General features: G+C 47.4%; 2 protein-coding genes across 6 annotated transcripts in view; one reads left to right on the top strand and one right to left on the bottom strand.

Annotated features, from left to right (window-relative positions):
• The window catches only part of Rab3il1 (RAB3A interacting protein like 1), a 34,935-nt gene extending 20,083 nt beyond the window's left edge, over positions 1 to 14,852 (bottom strand). For 2 of the 5 annotated variants that reach the window (XM_021152419.3, XM_085833906.1), the window contains exon 1: positions 1,390 to 1,618. In XM_021152419.3, the coding sequence (XP_021008078.1) occupies positions 1,390 to 1,541 (152 nt within the window). In that variant the 5' untranslated portion in view covers positions 1,542 to 1,618. The other 3 variants (XM_021152422.3, XM_085833905.1, XM_021152417.3) reach the window with 3 other exon arrangements.
• Positions 14,853 to 14,929: 77 nt separating this feature from the next.
• Best1 (bestrophin 1) overlaps positions 14,930 to 19,478 on the top strand; it is a 16,408-nt gene continuing 11,859 nt past the window's right edge. The window contains exons 1-2 of the mRNA XM_021151749.2: positions 14,930 to 15,088; positions 19,068 to 19,255. Coding sequence (XP_021007408.1) covers positions 19,104 to 19,255 — 152 coding nt within the window. The 5' untranslated portion in view covers positions 14,930 to 15,088; positions 19,068 to 19,103. The remainder of the gene's footprint in view (positions 15,089 to 19,067; positions 19,256 to 19,478) is intronic.

Raw genomic sequence — 19,478 nt, forward strand, 5'->3', positions numbered from 1 at the left:
TTCCCTCCTTTGGCCTCTGTGGGCATCTGCATGAGTGTGTAGAAATCCACAAATGAACATACACACGTAATAAAGTATTCTAAAGAAAGACAAGATGCTCCTATCTCAGCTTATAGGAACAAAGACTTGGTGAGTGGAATCCACGTCTTCTCCATGGAGAACCTAGACAGCTCTCCATAGCATCCTTTTCATCTGACAGAATCTCTCAGCCCAGGTCTTCTATGTCCTTCCCTCACTATAGGGTGATTATTTCCAGGCTTCTCCTGAGCAAGGACCAACCCTTGGGCTATATTCCTCCACCCAACCTAGCCCAGCTTAGGGTCTGGCCAAAGCAGATATCAATATATTTGTGTTGACTTGAGCCCTTCACCTAAGCCCCGAGCAAATGCTCTTTTCCTGTTCCTTGCTCTGGTCACCATCTAGGGGAAGGAGGAAAAGACGACACAAAGAGAGTCCAGGACAGGGCCTTTGCCTTCCGAGTGTTTAAAAGCCAGGGCAAAGATAAATTCTGTCAATGGAATTAGTGAGAGACAAAGAGGATGTGTCAGCAAAGGGGAAGGTTCCCGGGGAAGAGGCCTCATCCTAGGAGCCCTTGAGGCCTCCAAGGACAAGTGTGTGGTCGCCACCCTAAGAGCATTGACCATTGACGTGCAATTACTAACCAAAAATATCTTGTCATTTGGGCATCTAGACTCTGTGAACTTCCAAGCTCTGGGCTTCCTCTCAGCAGCACAGGGAGCCTTGCTGTGCCACTGGAAGGGGGTGGCCTCAGAGAAGTTAAAGAACCTGCCTTATGTCACAGGAGCCAGGGGAGGGGAGGTGGAATCTCTTTACAGAAGCTTTTCCTAGGGACAACCCAGAGCCACTGGTGCTGGTGGAAGCTATGTCTGGGTACAGCCAGCCCTCAGAAGGTTACTAAATATCTACTAAGTGCCAGGCCCAACCAGTAGGGAGGAAAAAACTTAAAGATATGTTTATAGTTACAGATCACCAAAAGCCTCATCGTCCCTCCTTCCACACCACCACCTCCTGTCAACTCTCCCCTCCCCCAGCTCGCTACCGTTAGTCACAGACACTAGGATGAGCCTGAAGGCATATGGGACTTGAATCTGAATCAGTCTCAGATTCTCAAGTTACATCTGTTTCTAGCTGTGATCTAGGATGAGTGGCTTGGTGTCTCTGACCTTCAGTTTCTACCTTAGTCTAGACCTCAAGTTGGACCAGACAACCAGGGCTCCTTTCCGAGTGCCCACCCTGTAAGAAGCTTCCTGAATTTCTTCCCCATTCAAAACCACCCATCGTTCCAAGCCGGCTTCTGACCCCCACATCCCTGCAGAGTGTCAGGACTCATCCCCCACCTCCCCTCAGTGTCCCCAGACCTCAGCTCACCTGTTTGCATCCCAGGTCTCCTCTCTAAAGTTCCTCTCAGGTACAGGACCCACACCTGATGGAGTATAGCGGACAGTGCCTGAGCTCATGGCCAAGAACACTGGGCATGACCCTCGGGCAGGGCACTTCCTGGGCTCCTCAGAGGCGTCCATGCCTGGGGCCAGGCTGAGGTCCCTTTGGAGACCACCAGGAGGTCGAGCGGCAGAGCCTGCCTCCACACCAGGCAGAGCCTCGCACACTAACCTTTGCTATCTCTCAGGAGCAGGAGCACAGCGGCCGGGCGGGGCCTCCCAGACAGGCTTCTATCTTCTTAAACCCTTAATTATTAACTCCTGAGGCTCAGCGGGCAGCGGAAGACATGGGCCTCCTTCCTGGGCTGTGGGCTATGAGCTGGACAAGATATACCTGAGAACAGGAGAGAAGCTACCCCACATGCCGATGCCCTGAGCTTCAACAAGATCCCTGGAGAGACTGCCTATCTCTGGTAGTCTTAGGATGAAACACTAGGCCTGTCCAGCCTGGTTCTACTGTGAGCTGGTTATTTGCTTCTGCCCAGATACTCAGTAGCTTAAGCCCATCAACTACTATCACCAAAGGACAATTCAACAACATCACTTCAGCCATTCTGTGCCTCAGTTTCCCCAACCCTAAAATGGATTCTTAGCCTTTGAAGCACATCTAACTAACTGTCATCACCCAGGTACACCTCAAATTGCCCTTTCTTTCCAAACATTGTTCCCCACATTTTCTTTTTTCCTGAGCTGGGTAGTTGTGGTGGTGAGGGGGATTGAAGCCAGAGCCGTGTGTATGCAAGATAAATAACTACTGAGTCACCACACACCCAATCCTCACACTAACTTCAACTTCCATCCCATTTTGTGCCTTCAAAAAGGAAAAGATTTCCTCCTTGGCTGTGTGACCTTGGACAAGTCACTTAACCTCTCTGGGGCCCTCATCTATAAAATAGGAACTATTCTCCCTTATGGAAGACAGCAACCTGCATGGAAGGTCTGTCTGCCCTGGTGTCACCTCCTAACCTCCTTCTCTACTTTCACTATTGTTTCTGGTCAGCCTTTGGGTCCTTCTGAGCCCCTCCCCACCAGCACCACACCCATCCCAGCCCGCTGGCCAGGCCAGCGGATAACAGTATCTCTGCAGAGCTCCAGGCTGTGAAGCCTGCTTAGCCTAATGCAAGCCAGATGCTGTCGGAGGGTTTCCTGGCTGTGAATTTTCCATGGCCTGCTCCCACCCCCTTCCTGTTTTTGCTCCTCGATCATCCCCTACTAAATTCTCTAGTGCCCCCACCTTCCTCTGCAGGGCAACCAAGGGCTCACCTGGAAACCATTAGCAGAAAACAGGATGTGCAGAAAGGGAGTGTATCTCCTACCACCCTGACGCAACCAGACCTGGAGGGTAGTAAAAGGCATTGGGGGTGCTCAGTGGGGAAACTGAGTCACAAGTGCTGAGACACACACACACACACACACACAAAATGAGCTACTTTCTGGGCATTTGCTTAGAAGGGAAGATCCGTGAAGACCTTTGCTAGGCAATAAGGGGTCAACCCTGTTCTCTTGCAAATCAGGAAACTGAGGCTTGAAGAGTCATTCAGGGTCACTGATGAGGGCACTGGAAGACAGTTGGGAGTGAGCCAGCTGGCAACAGAGCTGTTGTCTAGTGTCTTTCTTGGGGCTTGCTATTCATACTTATCCCTGCCTGCCCTCCCCCTATTGCTTGAGGTTGAGCCTGGAGTCTGGTCACGAGGAGGAGACTCCCAAGGCGAGAGGTAGCTGCCCAGACCTGGCTGGGCAGGCTCTGAGGTAGATGAATCTACTTTTGCAGGCACTCCACAGGATGACCTTGAGCAAGCAGGCCCCAGACAATGTGAGCAAAGGGGACTACTTTGTCCTCCTTGTCCTATGATCCTTTCCAGGCAGCCAGGGTTTAAAAGCCCACCTACTCCCCCAGCAAGGTCTCCCTCATTTCCAAGAAAACAACACAACCTCTGGGCTCCTGACCCGATCCTCTGGCTGCCCCTCCCTTCGCCAGCTGTGCAGTGTTTGGACAACTGGATGGAATGTTCTGCTGCCAGAATTCTCCCTGGATCCCTGAGCTCAGATTTCACCAGGGAGGGAGGAAAGGATGCTGACTCCAGGGAGGGAAAGGGAAGAGACTGGGACGTTCAAACATGGGCCTGGACACCCCACTCCCTGTGTCCCCCAGGCCCGACAGAGAAGATTGCCTGCAGCCCCTGTTCCATGGGGCTCTGAAGTCTGGCCAGGATTCTACAGAAAGGCTGGATGGCTGGTGGGGGCAGCTGTATGGTGTCAAAGACTTGGTCAGGCCAATGATGAAGTCAGACCCTAGGGACAGTCTGGGCTCAGGCAGGGCTGGGTGAGGAACAGCTCTTGGAGAATTCTAAGAATGTGAAGATCATGCTAGCATAGATCTTTCCATCCCACAGACTCCATTTTATTGCTAGGACAGTTGGGGTGCTAGGGGCAGGTGTGTTTGTCTAAATGGACACAGCATGCTGACTTAAACTAAAAAAAAAAACAGATCTCCGGCTGCTAAACTCACACTTCTTGTGCTCCAGGGATGCTAAACTCACACTTCTTGTGCTCCTTACCCTCAGCCTTGGAGTCACATATCATCTTTGCTCTTCCTCAAAAGACTCAGTCGAGATGGCCTTTGGTATATGGTGAGCTGTATATGGTCACAAAACAATAGAGTGCCAGAGTGGCCTCTGAGAGTGTGCCACCAGCTGCTTTATAGACTCAGAGAGAGGCTTGGAGAGTCAGGACACCCCCTCCTATCTACTACTCTGTGGTTCAAACTGTGTCCCCTCCCTAGTACTCCCCACCCTCAGGACCTCATGAGAAAATTCTTTTCTCTGGCTTTGAAAGCACATAAGCTCCAGACCCAACTGTAGCAATGGTTTTTTGAGACTCAGTTTACCTATGTTAAAATGGAGTAGGGTTACCTTTCATATAAGTCAGTGGTTCTCCAAGTTCCTAACACTGTGACACTTTAATACAGTTCCTCATGGTGGGGTGACCCCCAACCATAAAATTATTTCATTGCTACTTTATAACTATAATTTTGCTACTATAATGACTCATAATGTAAATATCTGATATACAGGATATCTGATAGTCTATCTTTGTGGGGTCTCAACCCACAGATTGAGAATTGCTTATCTAATTCCTCATTGTATTGGGGTTGCTGATGTCTGGGGGCATTGGTGTTGGTGAACTTCTTTGGAAATTAAATTTAGAGACTGAAGAAGCCACTGTAGGAGAGAGAGAGAGAGAGAGAGAGAGAGAGAGAGAGAGAGAGAGAGAGAGAGAGAGAGAGAGGAATTATTTTAGGCCAAATAGGTGTGTGAAAATGTATCCAGGTGCCCCTGGGGTCTGGGCTGGTTTGGAGAGAGGAAACCTGTTTGGTCACTCAAATCTGCCCAGCGGGAAAGCTCAGCCACCTGATGAGTTTGAGAGCCATTCAGACCTTCAGGGACCAACACAAGTATGAGAAAATATGACTGGAGTGGAAGAGTCCATATGAAGGAATGTGGGGCTCAGCTCTGACCTGCTAACATAGGCTGTCACACCCATTTAATATGGTCCTTGTTACCTTCTGTTCCTGTTTTTATTTTATTTTTGTTTTTCTTTTCTTTTTTGTTTTTGTTTGTTTGTTTGTTTGTTTGTTTGTTTGTTTGTTTGAGACAGGGTTTCTCTGTGTAGTCTTGACTGTCCTGGAACTTACTCTGTAGACTAGGCTGGCCTCGAACTCAGAAATCCACCTGTCTCTGCCTCCCAAGTGCTGGGATTAAAGGTGTGAGCCACCACCTCCCGGCTTAATTTTGTTTTTCAAGACAAGGTTTCTCTATGTAGCCCTAGCTATCCTAGAACTCACTCTATGGACTAAACTGGCCTCAAACTCACAAATATCCACATGCCTCTGCCTCCTTAATGCTGGGATTAAAGGTGTGTACTATCACACCTGACTAAGGTCTTAAAGAGGGGAACTAGTGTCTAGGGGCATAGGTCTGTGGCATAGCACCTGCCTAGCAAGCATAAGACCCAGGTTTCATCTTTTAAAGGAGAAGGAGGTTGGGATGAAGATACCGGGGAGCCTAAAGGATATGGCCAATAACAAATGAGTGGAGACACTTGGGTCTGACTTCCAATATCACTTTCTCATCTTTCCCCTGCTCACCTTTCCAAAAAGAGGGATCGGTGAGGTTTGTGTGCTTTTTAGAGAAGTCTTACGTAGCCTAGGCTAGCCTCCAACTAGCTAGGTAGTTGAGGATGACCTTGAATTCCTGCAGTGCTTGGGTCGCAGCAGGCCCGTGCCACCAAATCCAGTTTGTGCGTGCTGAGAATTTAATTTAGGGATTCATGGATATTGGGTGAGCCCTGTCTGGTTTTGCTTTGTTCTCACATTTAGTTTGGAAGGGACATGCATAAGCCACATGTCAGAACTACTTGCAAAAGTCAGCTCTCCCCTTCCACCTGAGGGTCCCAGGGATTGAACTCAGGTTGTCAGGCTTATCAGCAAGCACCCTTAACCCACCAAGCCATCTCATCCACCCAAATTTCTTGTTTTTCTGGAACAGGGTCTCACTATGAAACCTGGCTGACCTGGACCTCAGGGCAACACTCCTGTCTTTGGCTCCTGAGCACTGAAAACGAGGGCTTTTGGAATCAGTAGAGCTTGAGAAATTTGCAATAGTTAAAGTAGAAGTGGGGCATTTTAGGGAGCGGGGGGAGCAGCAGGCTTGGGAGTAGCCAAAGCAGACACGTCCAGAGAGAAGCAGAGCCTTCAACCTACTGGGAGCTTGGGGATGAATAGGGCATCATCCAGAAAAGGCAGAAAAGGCTGGGAAGAGCGCGCAAGGCTTGGAGTCTCAGAGACCAAGCTAAAGAATGTGGAGTTCATTCTAAATGCTCTAGGAGCACTGTTAACATTTGTTTCATTCATTCATGCATCCATTTATCCACTCATTCATTCATTCTATTAGCAAGGTGAGTGGAGTGGGGCTGGCAGCAGAAAATACTTATCAAATCTCAGGGAGGGTGACTTGGCCAGTCTTGAAGCACTGGCCAGGATAGAAACAGAAGATAATCAACCAATCTGTTTATGTTAACACTGAAAACTTTTCCAAGCCCTCTCCCTTACCCTCATCACCCATGGCAAAAATTATAAGGCAAACAATCTAGAAGAGCATGTTCAGCCAATGGCAAAGGGGCCACATCTTTAACATATCAAGAATTCACAAGAATTAACAAGAGAACACTGGGAGCCCAGCAGATACTCATTTGGTCATTTAATTCCACTTGATATGGGGGGATGGAATGTCAGTGATCAAGGCATTATCTCTCCATTCATGAAGTTCAGCTTGGGAGGTGGTGGTGAGTAGGGGATGAGATTCAGACAGCTGAATCTGACACTGAGTGGAAGGCACCCAAATAAGGGAAGTATAGGATACTCTGGAAACTCACCCAGCAATTCCTAGCCTGAACCTATGATCCTAGGCGAGGGGGTGGGAGAGGGAAGGGAATCATTGAAAGATGTGGGCTGAAGTGAGAATTAGGGACCAGATCATGGGGGTGGCAGGAAGCTTTGAATCCTGAGTCTAGACTTTGCACATAAGGACAAGGAGGTCCTCAGCAGATGGCTAATGTGACTGGAATTCCATGTCAAAGGGGCAGTTCTAAGGGCCAAGCGCTGCGAAGTAGTCCTGTAACCCCAGCACTTGGGAGGTAGCGGCATGAAGATCAGGAATTCTTCAAGATCAGCGTTGGCTTATAGTGAGCCTAAGGTCATCCCAAGCTTCATGAAATAGTCTCAAAACCCAGGAAGACTCCTAGGTGCATTTAGACACGGGGTCATTTCTGCTCCTCACGATGTGCTGGACTTGAAGCAATGAGGAACCCTTCTGTTACTGAAAATGAATACCCTAAGCCAGGCATGGGAGGGCTCCTCTGTGATTCAAACTACTTGAGACAGGAGGATGACTTAAGTCCAGTATTGAAGAGCAGCTTGGGCAACATAATGTGACTCTGTACAAACAAATCCTAGGGAGACGCCATGATTCTTTGAGGCCTTGTTGGCTGCCAAGATCTCTTTCCTTACAAAGGAGATTAAGGACCAAGCAGGAGGACAACCAGCAGAGAGGGTGGGGGCTGACTGTGGAGCAACTACATGAACCTCGGAGAGCCAAAATATTTCATGTTGGTGACATCCTATGACAGAACTGTGTGAGTCTATGGAAGAAAGTATCTGACTCTATTCCTGCAGGACTCCCATGAGTCAACATTGACCAAGGGGCTGTCAATCAGAGATCACCAGCACACACACACACACAAAGATGCTGGTTACAATGAGTGAGATTCTGCAGAAATAACCTAAGGCTCCAGATAGCAGACTCCTTTATGCAAAGCAGGAAGTTTAAGGTTAATAAGCAGCATGAGATCGATCATTAAGGAGCACAGAAAAAAATTTCAATGGCCAAATGAATATGTTTTCAAAATAAGGGGTTACATAACAAATTAGACCCAGCAAGAGAGAGAACTGAATCTCTGGAGGATACATACAAATGTAAGGGCCAGGGGGAGCGAGGGAGGAGTGCTGTGAACCTCTGTCTTCTGGACATGACACGGTTGTTGTACCCATCAACTACCCAGGAGCAGGCCCTTCAACACTTCATCTTGGATGGTGGAAGTACTTATAAGGTCCCACCTGGCCCTGCTGGGCTACTAGTAGGCAGCTGAGACTTGCTGGGGGAGAAGGGAATGATTTTTTTTCAGTAGTGTAGGCACTGATAAGTAGCTTTTACTCCAGTAAATAACCTCCCACCAGTGCTCATGCAAGCAACCCGAACATACACAGTGGGTCACACATAAAAAAGAAGACATGGAAGTTGCATAGCAACTTGCGGAGAAGAAGAAAGGAGAGGCATGAAAGAGGCGAATGAGGTGAAACTGAGTGAAATTCGTTATGTACATGATATATATTATATATCATATACATGTAAAAATTTAAAAAATAAAAATAGAAGTTAAATTCATTGGATAAATAATATAGTTCTAAATTAATAGATACCTGATAAAATATTTAAAGCAAGAACTGTAAGAGCTGCAAGGAGCAGCTAGATAAAATCTGCCATCAGGGGATGAGACTAATAGATAGAACCGGGAAGCAGAACATTGGATTTGGCAGCAGCAGACCTCTGCATTGGCAGTAAAGCGTAGAGCACTGGTTCCAAACAAGCTGGGAAGCAATTGCATCCCTGGGTTTGTTCCCATCATACCACCAGGCAGTTCACCTTTCTGAATCCTACCTAAAACTCTCTGGAGATGGTAAATTGAAGGTTCTTTGGATCAGTATCAGCTGCCTGAGAGAGTTTAGAAATTGCAAATGCTGAACACTGAGATCCAACCCCCCAACACACACACATACACGCACACCTCTTGACGGTCAGACCTTTACTCTCCACACATCTGGCTTTGGGATTCTGGCCAGCCTGAGAAATAGGTCTAAGACTTCTGTAACTGTCCAGCATAGGAAAGTGTACGTAAAGGGAACTTGACCGTCACTCTTAGCAGCATCCCATCCATGTCTTCTTTTGTATTGAGGTGAGATCTCATGTAGCCCATGCTGACCTCAAATTCACTATGGAGCCAAAGACGGGTAACCTTGGATTCCTAAACTTCCTGCTTTTACCTCCCAAGTGCATCATCATGCCCAGCTTCCATCTTGTTTTATTTCTGAGACATGAGACAGGGTCTTGGGTTTTGCTAAGTAGACCAAGCCAGACCTAAAGTTTCCACTCTACTCTTTCTGCTCATTAAAAGTCCTTTCTTTTCTTTAACTTTAAACTCATTCTTATACCTGGGAGTGGTGGCGCAGATCTTTTTTCCCAGCACTCTGGAGGCAGAGGCAGGCAGATCTTTAATTTTGAGGCTAGCCTGGTCTACAGAGGGAGTTCCAGGACAGCCAGGGTTACACAGAGAAACTCTGTCTTGAAAACAAAACAAATCAAAACAAAATAAATTCATATTACATTTATTTATTGGGGCGGATTCATGTGTGCCATGGTGCACATGTGTCAGTCAGAGGACGACATATGGGAGTTGGTCCTTTCCTTTCTATGTGGGTCCCAGGAATTTAACTCAGGTCATCAGGCCTGGCAGAAAGTGCCTTTACCCACCGAGCCATCTTGCCAACCCTGCTTCTAGAGTTCTTGGCTATAAACAAGGAAACTGAAGATTATCAACTAACTGAGCAAAGCCTCCTAATATGAAGGAAACTGAATCCAGTAAGTAAAAACAAACCAAGACAAAACAAAAACATGGCAGAAGACCGTGGGCTACATAGGATTGTCTCAAAGCACACAAAAGAGGTGCAGAAGACCTGGTACTGGGAAGATAAGCACTCACCGCTGCTTGCTCCCTAACATGTGTTCTAGGATTGCTTCTGGGGATCCAGCTCAAGTTCTTCCACTTGCAAGGCAAGTGCTTTACTGACTGGGCCATCTTCCCAACCAGTCTCCTGTTTAACCCATAATGCTAATTAGAGGATGAAATCTTTATGTGGTTGTGTGAGGTTTTGAGTTATCTACACATGTGCTGTAGTTTGGATCTGTGTTCAAGGAATGGGCCCTAGCTTAGTGTCAGAAACTTTTTCATATTTTATTTATTCATTTACTTATTTTTTTTTTGAGGCAGGTTCTTATGGAACCCAAAGTAGCTTTGAACTCCAAAGTAGCTAAACATGAACTTAAGCCAGGGGTGGTGATGCATGCCTTTGATCTCAGCACTCAGGAGTCCAAGGCAGGTGGATCTCTGAGCTCCAGGCCAGGTCTACATAGTCAGAAATAAGTAAAGCAAGATAAAGACAGTAAAGGTGATCCCCAGGACAACTATTAAGAGAATTCAGGGATCAAAACGAAAACAAACAAAAACAAGAACAAATATGGTCGACTGGTTACTATCAGAGAGGGGCACAGGCATGGTGTTGCATGCCTAGACTCCTAGCATTTGGAATGCAGGTGAGAGAAGATTGCAATTTCAAGACCTGGGCTATATAGTAAGTTCCAGGCCAACCCATATACATACAGTGGCTCTATTTCAAAATACCAAGTCCCACTCCCAACAAGAGCTGGAGATGCAGCTCAGTGATAGGATCTCTGCTTGGCATTTGGAAGACCTTAGGGAGGCAAGGCATGCTCATGCTCACGTACACAAAATAAAACAGCACCCAAAGCTGGGTGGTAGTGGCACACGCCTTTAATCCCAGCACTTGGGAGGCAGAGGCAGGTGGATTTCTGAGTTTGAGGCCAGCCTGGTCTACAAAATAGTTCCAGGACAGCCAGAGATATACAGAGAAACCCTGTCTTGGGAAAAAAACAAAACCACCCAAAAAACGTTATAGCTAATAGATTCATTCAGTGAAGTGACCAGATATAAAAGCAAGCAAACAAACAAAAATCAGTCTTTGCACACCTTTAATCCCAGCACTTGGGAAGCAGAGGCAGGTGGATCTATGAGTTTAAGGCCAATCTGGTCTACACAAAGAAACCCTGTTTCAATGAGAGGGGAGGGGAAGAGGAAAGCAAAAGAAGAAGAAAAAAAATCAGTTGTTGCTTTGAGTGGTGACACAAGGGAAGAGGATCACAAGTTCAAGGACAGCCTGGCCTACATACCTTGTCTTATGACACCAAGGGTTTGTGATACAGCACAGTGGTACATAGTTTGGCTAGTGTGCACAAGGCCTAGTACACCAAAAACATGACACCAACAGATGATGGCTACACAGCACTTACATTTCTATCTTCTATCAAGACTCCAAAAGTGAAGTCAATGAAAACAGTTCTAGTTGCAGCATGAAAGAGAGAGAGAGAGAGAGAGAGAGAGAGAGAGAGAGAGAGAGAGAGAGAGAGAGAATATTTTTACTCAAAGATGGCATATAAGACTTGCACACACTGTATTGGGCATGGAGCTTCAGGCCTTTAATAACCAGCACTTGGGAGGCAAAGGCAAGCAGATCTCTGTGGGTTTGACACCAGCCTGATCTAACTAGTTCAAGGATAGCAGGGCTATGTAGAGAGACTCTGTCTTAAAACAATCAACAAGAGCAAACGAGCAAACAAACAAAAAACCTTGCACAGTGAAAACTACAAATTGTTGCAGAATGAAATTAAAAGAGAGCAAAGGTATTGAACAGATAGTACATGTTCACATCCAGGAAGAATGATGCCATATACACGATAGAGTGTCCTACGGAATCAAAACCAGCCTGTCACAATCGCAACTGGCATTCTTCAGAAATGGCAAGAAGGTCCTAAAATTCATAAGGAATGTCAAGGCACCTTGCAATGGTTTGCTATAATTGCCAACTTGACACAGTCTTGAATCACGTGGAAAGAGAATGTCAGGTTGATCTGTGGCCATGCCTGCGGGGGTCTCTTGGTTATAGTAGTTGATATGGGAAGACCCAGGCTGAAAATGGGAGCTCCCATTTTCTGGGTTTGGAATCTGGACTGCATAAGAGCTGAGAAAGAGCGGAGCAGTTGCCATGGTCATCCGTTTTTGTTTTTTTTGTTTTTTTTCTCTGCTCCTGGCTATAGATATGACTGGCTGCTTCAAGTTCTGACTGCCTTGACTTCCCTGAAATGATGGGTTTCATTCCAGGTCATACTGTGACCTGGAATCATAAGTCAGACAAGGCCTCCTCCCCAGAAGGGCTCTTGTCAGGTGTTTCAGCACAGCATCAGAAATGAACCAAAACCACAGCCTAATAACCTAAGTCCAAAAACACATGCTTCTGTTTTGCCTTTGCTTATTTGCTTGTGTATGTGCTTGTGCATGCAGTGGGGGTGGGGATAGGGGGAGGGAAGGATTGGTGCACATGTACCATGGAGCACGTGTAGAATCAGAGGACAAATTGTGGGAGTAACTTCTCTCTTTCCACTTGTGGATTCTGAGGATTGGATTGAGGTCATCTTACTCACCAAGCCTACCTCCCACTTTCTGATTTCAAAGCAGTATGCCTACCCACTGCCTGCCACTATATAAACCAGGGCCTGCTGGTGCATGCCTGTCATTCTAGCACTTGGGTGGCTGAGACAGAGGATCTATGAGGCAAGCTGGCTAAGCTAGACTAGGACTAGGCAGAATTGGTGAGCTCTGGTTCAGCAAGAGATTTTTTTTTTTTTTTTTTTTTTTTGGTTTTTCGAGACAGGGTTTCTCTGTATGGTCCTGGCTGCCCTGGAACTCACTTTGTAGACCAGGCTGGCCTCGAACTCAGAAATCCGCCTGCCTCTACCTCCCGAGTGCTGGGATTAAAGGCGTGCACCACCACGCCCGGCTCAGCAAGAGATCTTGTCTCAATGAAGTAGAGCCACTGAGGAAGACACTGACATTGACCTAGGGCTTCAATATGCATGCACACATATGTACTCATATACATATTACACATACATGCACACACAAAAGAAAAAGAAAAACCAAACCAAAACAAGTGTAGTATTGGCCTCAGGACAGACACAGAGATCAATGGAATTGAGCAGACTCTCCAGAAATAGATACATCTGTCACAGATTGATCTTTAACGATGGTGCCAAACCCATTCAATGAAGGAAACAAACAGCACATGGGCAGCTGGGTACCCATATGTCGCAGTGGCCTTGGACCTTTACCTCACACACTCCACAAAAAGGAATCCAAAATATATCAGATCTTTATCAGCAAAAATCATAAAATTCTCAGAATAGATTCAGCCAGGTCAAAATTCATGAACATTAAACTTTTATGTGTTCAAGAACATTCTCAACTAAGTATAAAGAGGTCTGGGTGTCGCTCAGTTGGTAGAGTGCTTGCCTAGCATGCAAGAGACCTTGGTTCAATCCCCAGCACTGCATAAGTTGGGCCTGCAATCTTAACATTTAAGAAATGGGCAAAGGATAATTAGGGGTTCAAGGTCATGTTCAGATACACATCAGGTTCAAGGCCTGTGTCAAAAGCAAACAAACAAAAGAACGCAGTGCTTTTGAAATGAAAACAGTAATGAACTTCTCTCTCTCTCTCTATCACCCGAAGCCAACCTCTCAACCCAGGCTGTACACCTGACTCAGATGTAGACAACAGTGCTTGCAGTCAGGCCTAGTTTGATTCGTGAGACCCACAAGCTGGGAGGAGAGAACCAACTCCTGAAAGTTGTCCTCTGACCTCCGCATGTGTACTGTGGTACTCAAGCACACACATGTGCACACACACACACACACACACACACCAATAAATAAACAAAACTTAAAAAAAAATGAAATGCACATTATGACCGAGGAGGTCTGGGGTGGAAGCCTCAGATCCTTGCATCTCTAACAATCTGTTGTATAATGTGTGTGCGTGCTAAGGGACCTCAGTGTAAGCGTCCATGTTCTAAGAGGAAATAGACAGGTGAAGCCATTCACTGAGGCCGAGGAGCCCACAGAGAGAAAGGCTTTTGCTGCTTGATATCCCCCAAGGAACTTGGACTATGTAGAAGGTCTTAGTGTCAAGAATTCAGTCAACTGTGGCTCACCAGTTAAGAGCAATGGCTCTTCTTCCAGAGGACCCGACTTTGATCTCCAGCACCCACATGTTGACTCACAACCATCTGTAACTCAAGTCTCAAGGAATCCTGTGCCCTCTTCTGGCTGCATCAGGTACCAGGCATGCATATGTTATACAGATAAACACCTATACACATAAGACCAAAAACTAAATACATACACACATACATACATACATACATACATACATACATATATACATACATACATACACACATACATATATACATACATACATCATACATACATACATACATACAAATAAATTCACTGTCTGAACAGATGGGATTTGGTGAGAGGTAAGGGTAGGGTCAGGTCCTCACCTGGCTGGTATCGGCAGGGTGGAGTCCATGAAGCACCACACGACTAGAAATCCTAGCTTTCCCCCAGGTTGTGCTGAGTTCTCACCGTGTGTCTCTTTCTGGGTTGGTTCTGGTCTATTCTGTATTATTTCATTGCTATCTGTGGGATATGACTTGGTGGTGCTGGGACTTATCTCCCAGCCTTTCCCTGTCTCACCTTATCCCTGTTGTCCCTCTGAAAGGGTCAGAGGTTATTATGCCAGTCCCCCAGAGCTTTAGCAATGAGAGCTGCCTCGTGTCAGGAAAGAGGTATTGACTGTCTGCCTTCCTGTCCCTGGAGTGGCACTATATGTCCTCTGCCTCCCTGTCCAGCTGTGTTAATCCACCTCTTGGTTTCTTCCCTGTTTATTCTGTGATTGGCCCAGAGGAGGAGAGTGGGCTAGCAGGCACCCTATGCAGAACCTGGAGACAGCAGCCAGGTCTGCCAGGCCCAGCCCAGGGCCTACTGCCTACTGCCCTCTGCCAAGTCTGGTCCTCTTCTACCTGCCTGGCAAAGGTCAGGCCCTCTGTGATGCTCTTGTTGCCATGGTGATCCTAGATGAGAAGGCTGTAATGTTCTGGGTCCAGAACCTTCACCCATCAGCCCTATGTGCTCTGCTTGCTCCCTGACATGACTCTCTACCAGAGGGCTAGAGAGCATGGGCTCTGCTACCATCAAAGTCTTCTCTGCACACCCCTCACTCCTCAGACCTCCCTTCAACCCCTACAGAAACCCTAACAGGTAAGTGTCAGGTCCCAGGTAACCCTCCTCCAGGGCAGAGGTCATGGTTCGGGGTAGAAAGGGCCCAGGACCCAAACTTGGAAGACTTTAGGTCCTGGGTCCTAGTCCTAGTTCATTGGTAGTGATGTGGCCTTGACCAAAAGGTCTGTTTGAGCACCAGTGTCACCTGAGTGTTTTACACTCAACAGTCCCTCGGCAATGCCTCAGTGACTTGCCGTGGGCTGTCCTTATGTGCTTACATCTTCTCGGCTCAGTGAGCTCCCACTCCTGCTTCAAACACCAACTCCAGTGCTCCCTCTCTAAGCTTCCCTGGCCTCTCAGACACTCTCACTCCCATCCTCTGCTGAAGGGTTTAAATATTTTTTTAGAGTCTCTCAACTCTCGTCTTCTTAGAGGCAGGAGTTGGAACAGATTCTACCCTGGTATCAGAGATGTTTTGTTGAATAACTTCTTGTGGGATGGGAAGGGAGAGTGGTCTTGGCTGAGCTGGGTACTCAGCCAAGGAGGTTATTCTGGGGTCCTGTATTCAGGTATGTCTTGGGCTTTACTGTATACCTGAGGCCTGTCTGGTTGACTGGAGACACATTTGTGTTTGAGGCCCGTAGGACACCATGTCTTATATTTGAATGTGCTTAGAGTTGTGTGGGTCTGGGAGCAGATTGTTCACAGTGTCTCTGGAGACATCTTGAGACTGGAAGAAGCAGAGAGCAGCACTAGCAAGTGAGGGGATTGCTAGGTTAACGGTGAAGAACTGGGCTTCACAGAAAATCAAAGAAGTTCTCCAGCACTTCCCAGCTCTTCCAAAATACTATGTAGTTACTGGTAATGGTCAAGGAGATAACAGCGACTTCCAAAGACAACTTTGATTGTCACTGACACCTGAACAACTGGACTCAGCTTCCCTGGCAAGAACTAAGTCAATGGTGACCTCTAGTGACCAACATAAGGGATGCAGGAATCCGTTAAGGCAGTGTTTAAGGCAGTGTTTACAGGTGTTTTGTTTTGAACTACTTTGCTAGAAACATATTCAACTTTAATTAAATATATATTTATTGGACTGGGATTTACCTCAGTGGGAGGAGCTCTTGCCTGGTGTGCATGAAACCCTGCACTGGATGCCCAGCACTTATCTGTTGGATATGGTGGCTCACATCTGTAATCTCAGCTCTCAGGAAGTACAGAGAGAAGTGTTAGAATTTCATGGTCCTGGGCTACATAGAAAGTTCAAAGCTATCCTGAGCTACATGAGAATACACCTCAATGTAGACTCTGTGTGTGTGTGTGTGTGTGTGTGTGTGTGAGAGAGAGAGAGAGTGAGAGAGAGAGAGAGAGAGAGAGAGAGAGAGAGAGAGAGCGCACTTATTAGGTAGCAAGCTCTCTTGTGAAGGTCAGTATGTGTTGGAGAAAAGAGGAGAACGGGTAAGAACCCACAGAGATTCTCAGCCCAGCTGTACATTACAATGGAAAACCGGCACCTGGGCAAGTTGGGTCTGCTCCTGTCCAGTGGGTGCAGGCAGCACTGGGTCTGCCCCTGTCCAGTGGGTGCAGGCAGCACTGGGTCTGCCCCTGTCCAGTGGGGAGCAGGCAGCACTGGATCTGCCCCTGTCCAGTGGGGAGCAGACAGCATTGGGTTTGACTTTGTAGATCCTCCCCAGGCCTGCTGTGTCTATCACTCTCACTCTCATCTTGCAGTAAGTGAGCCAGCACTTATTCTCACCCTCTTTTCAGATGAAAAAACAGATTCACAACTGTCCTGTCCTTTCTCTGTCCAATTAAGGAAAGGGACAGGGTGGCAGGGAGGGGTGGGTACTTTTCCTCCTCCAAGGTTGCCCCCAATCTCAGCAGACTCTAGGGATAACACCAGCTTTATTGTTCACTGTGATTAGAAACGTAGTCAAGGTCATGGTGAAACAATCCCCCCTCCCTTCTGAACAGAGAGTTATACAGGCAAAAATAAAAGCTGTGTGTCCGAATCACCTGCAAGCTCAGTCTCCTTAGGGAGTGTCTGAAGGGGTGTGGGAGCGGGAGAGGAAGTAGAGTAAGAGGGTGGATTCACTTTAAGGCATAATGTAATTGGGACTCCTAGAAGCGTGGTTCCCAAGACCACCCAAACCACAGACGCCTGCAGCATTTGATAAAAACGCAACGTTTCCAAGGACACAGCATCAGGCTCCTAAGATCCGGAGAAGCTGTGTATTTGGTAACCGTCTTGGCAACTGTCTCAGTTAGTGAAGACTTGCTGTCCATGCTCTTCACGGACAGTGGCTTGTTGGCAAACTCTCATCTTAGCCTGGTGCTCAGAAGACCCTACAGAAAGGACTGGCGCACTCAGGTTGCCTGAGTTGCTGAGATGCCACCCAGCTCCCTCTGGATGCTTGGGCATGTGTCTTTGTTTTTCTCAGGCTGTCTGGGATTAGGCCGTTTAAATAGCATCAAGCCCGGTTGCCACACCTGGCCTTCCTGCTCCCCTTTTCTTTTTCTGACTTTGAAGTACCTGCTAGTAGGCCCTGCCAACTAATCAAAGCCACCACAGCCTATGATGTCACCAGTGGCCAATCAGAGCTTCTCACCAATATATGCATTGATGTTACTTTTAACTGTGCTGATATTCCAGAGCAACACGTCCTTTTCAGATGAGGATGCTGTGGCTCAGTCACGGCTAGCACCCAGGTCGCTAGAAGCCAGTGCCATGTGTCAATTGTTCCAGAGGGGTCCCCAGAGACCTGGACAAAGTCTCCTTCTTCCCCTGAGCTCTTGATACCTTAGATGGAGCTCAATCTTGCCCCAAATCTTCTCTGAAAGACTTCAAGGGTCAGGACGCAGTGGTGGTGACACAGATTTATTTATTTATTTATTTATTTATTTATTTATTTATTTATTTTTCAAGATAGGGTTCTCTGTGTAGCCCTGGCTGTCCTGGAACTCACTCTGTAGACCAGGCTGGCCTTGAACTCAGAAATTCACCTGCCTCTGCCTCCCAAGCGCTAGGATTAAGGATGTGCGCCACCACCGCCTGGCACAGATTTCTTAATCTAAACTTAGAGCCATGGAAGAGGGGCTATGGCACCTAATTCCAGCCTAATAAGTCAACACCCCCAGGAAAGAATTAGAGGAACGCTGACCAGGCTATGCTGGCTGCTGATCTTGAACAGATGACAGGAGGGGCTGAGACAAGCGCTTCTTTATAGAACCTTCTGCTTAGAAAGTCAGGTGATAACAGCACTATCTAGGTGGGCAGTGCCAGCCTCCAAGTATGGGCAAGGGTACCTGCCCCAGGGTCTCAGAAAGTCCCATTAACATAGTGGCCAGAGCTTTTATGGGGTTACCTGAACTGCTGGAACCCTGCCTGTGAGCAGGGGCTGCCCCAGGTGGACAGGGCTGGGGCTTTGGGGGTTCTGTGCTTATGTATGCAGGTGTGATGGGCACACATTGGTAGCACATGTGGGAGATGTGGGCTCTGTATGTTTGTGCAAAGACCCCGAGGTAGGAATGAATTTTGTGTGCAGGCACAGAGACAAGAGCTGGTTTGTGGTGGCACTGGAATGGTGGGAATGGGTTAGTTGATCACTGGTTTAATCAGTTTTTATTGAGCATCTATGCTGAGAACACACTAAGAGCTTTTGGGGGGAGAAGAGAACAAAGGGTAAGCAGGAGTGCCCTGTGGCACATGAATACAGTTTGACTAGATCTCGGAGCTACTCACTCCAGTACAATTGAGGAAACCGAGAAAATGGGCTGGGAGCTCATGCTGCCTGGCTCTGAAGCCCTGAGCTCTGTGTGACTGTTAGTACTGCCCTTGCAGCTGCCTTTTTCCATCATACAAAATCAAGAATGTGTGGCAATTCACAGACCTGCCTTCTGTGTCCCAGGCTAGAAAATAGAGGCCCAGGGTAGGGCAGGACTAAACTCATGCAAGTCCAAGATCAGAACCTAGTCTTTGACTCCTATCCATTCCCACATCACATTGCCTGCTCACCAGGATCCAAGCTCACCTACTGCTGCCCAGTGCCAAGCCATGACTATCACCTACACAAACAAAGTAGCCAATGCCCGCCTCGGTTCGTTCTCGTCCCTCCTCCTTTGCTGGCGAGGCAGCATCTACAAGCTGCTGTATGGAGAATTCCTTGTCTTCATATTCCTTTACTATTCCATCCGTGGACTCTACAGGTAAGAGGGTTGGGACGGTGAGGAGCATGGGGAGGGGGGGGGGGTTCGTGAGCTCATGGGGGAGGGGCCTCCAAGCATGCAGGTGGAGTGGAGAAAAGAGTGGGAGAGGAGCACTATGCTGAGGAGGAGAGGGTCTGATGTTCCAGCTTTCTTATAAGACTGAGCTGAACTCCTGGCCAGGCCTGGCCATTGGAGAGAAGGCTAGGGACAAAAACAAAAGACC

The sequence above is a fragment of the Mus caroli genome, unplaced genomic scaffold (assembly GCF_978045245.1).
Source record: "Mus caroli unplaced genomic scaffold, Mus_caroli_1 scaffold_20, whole genome shotgun sequence".
In the NCBI taxonomy this organism is placed as follows: domain Eukaryota; kingdom Metazoa; phylum Chordata; class Mammalia; order Rodentia; family Muridae; genus Mus; species Mus caroli.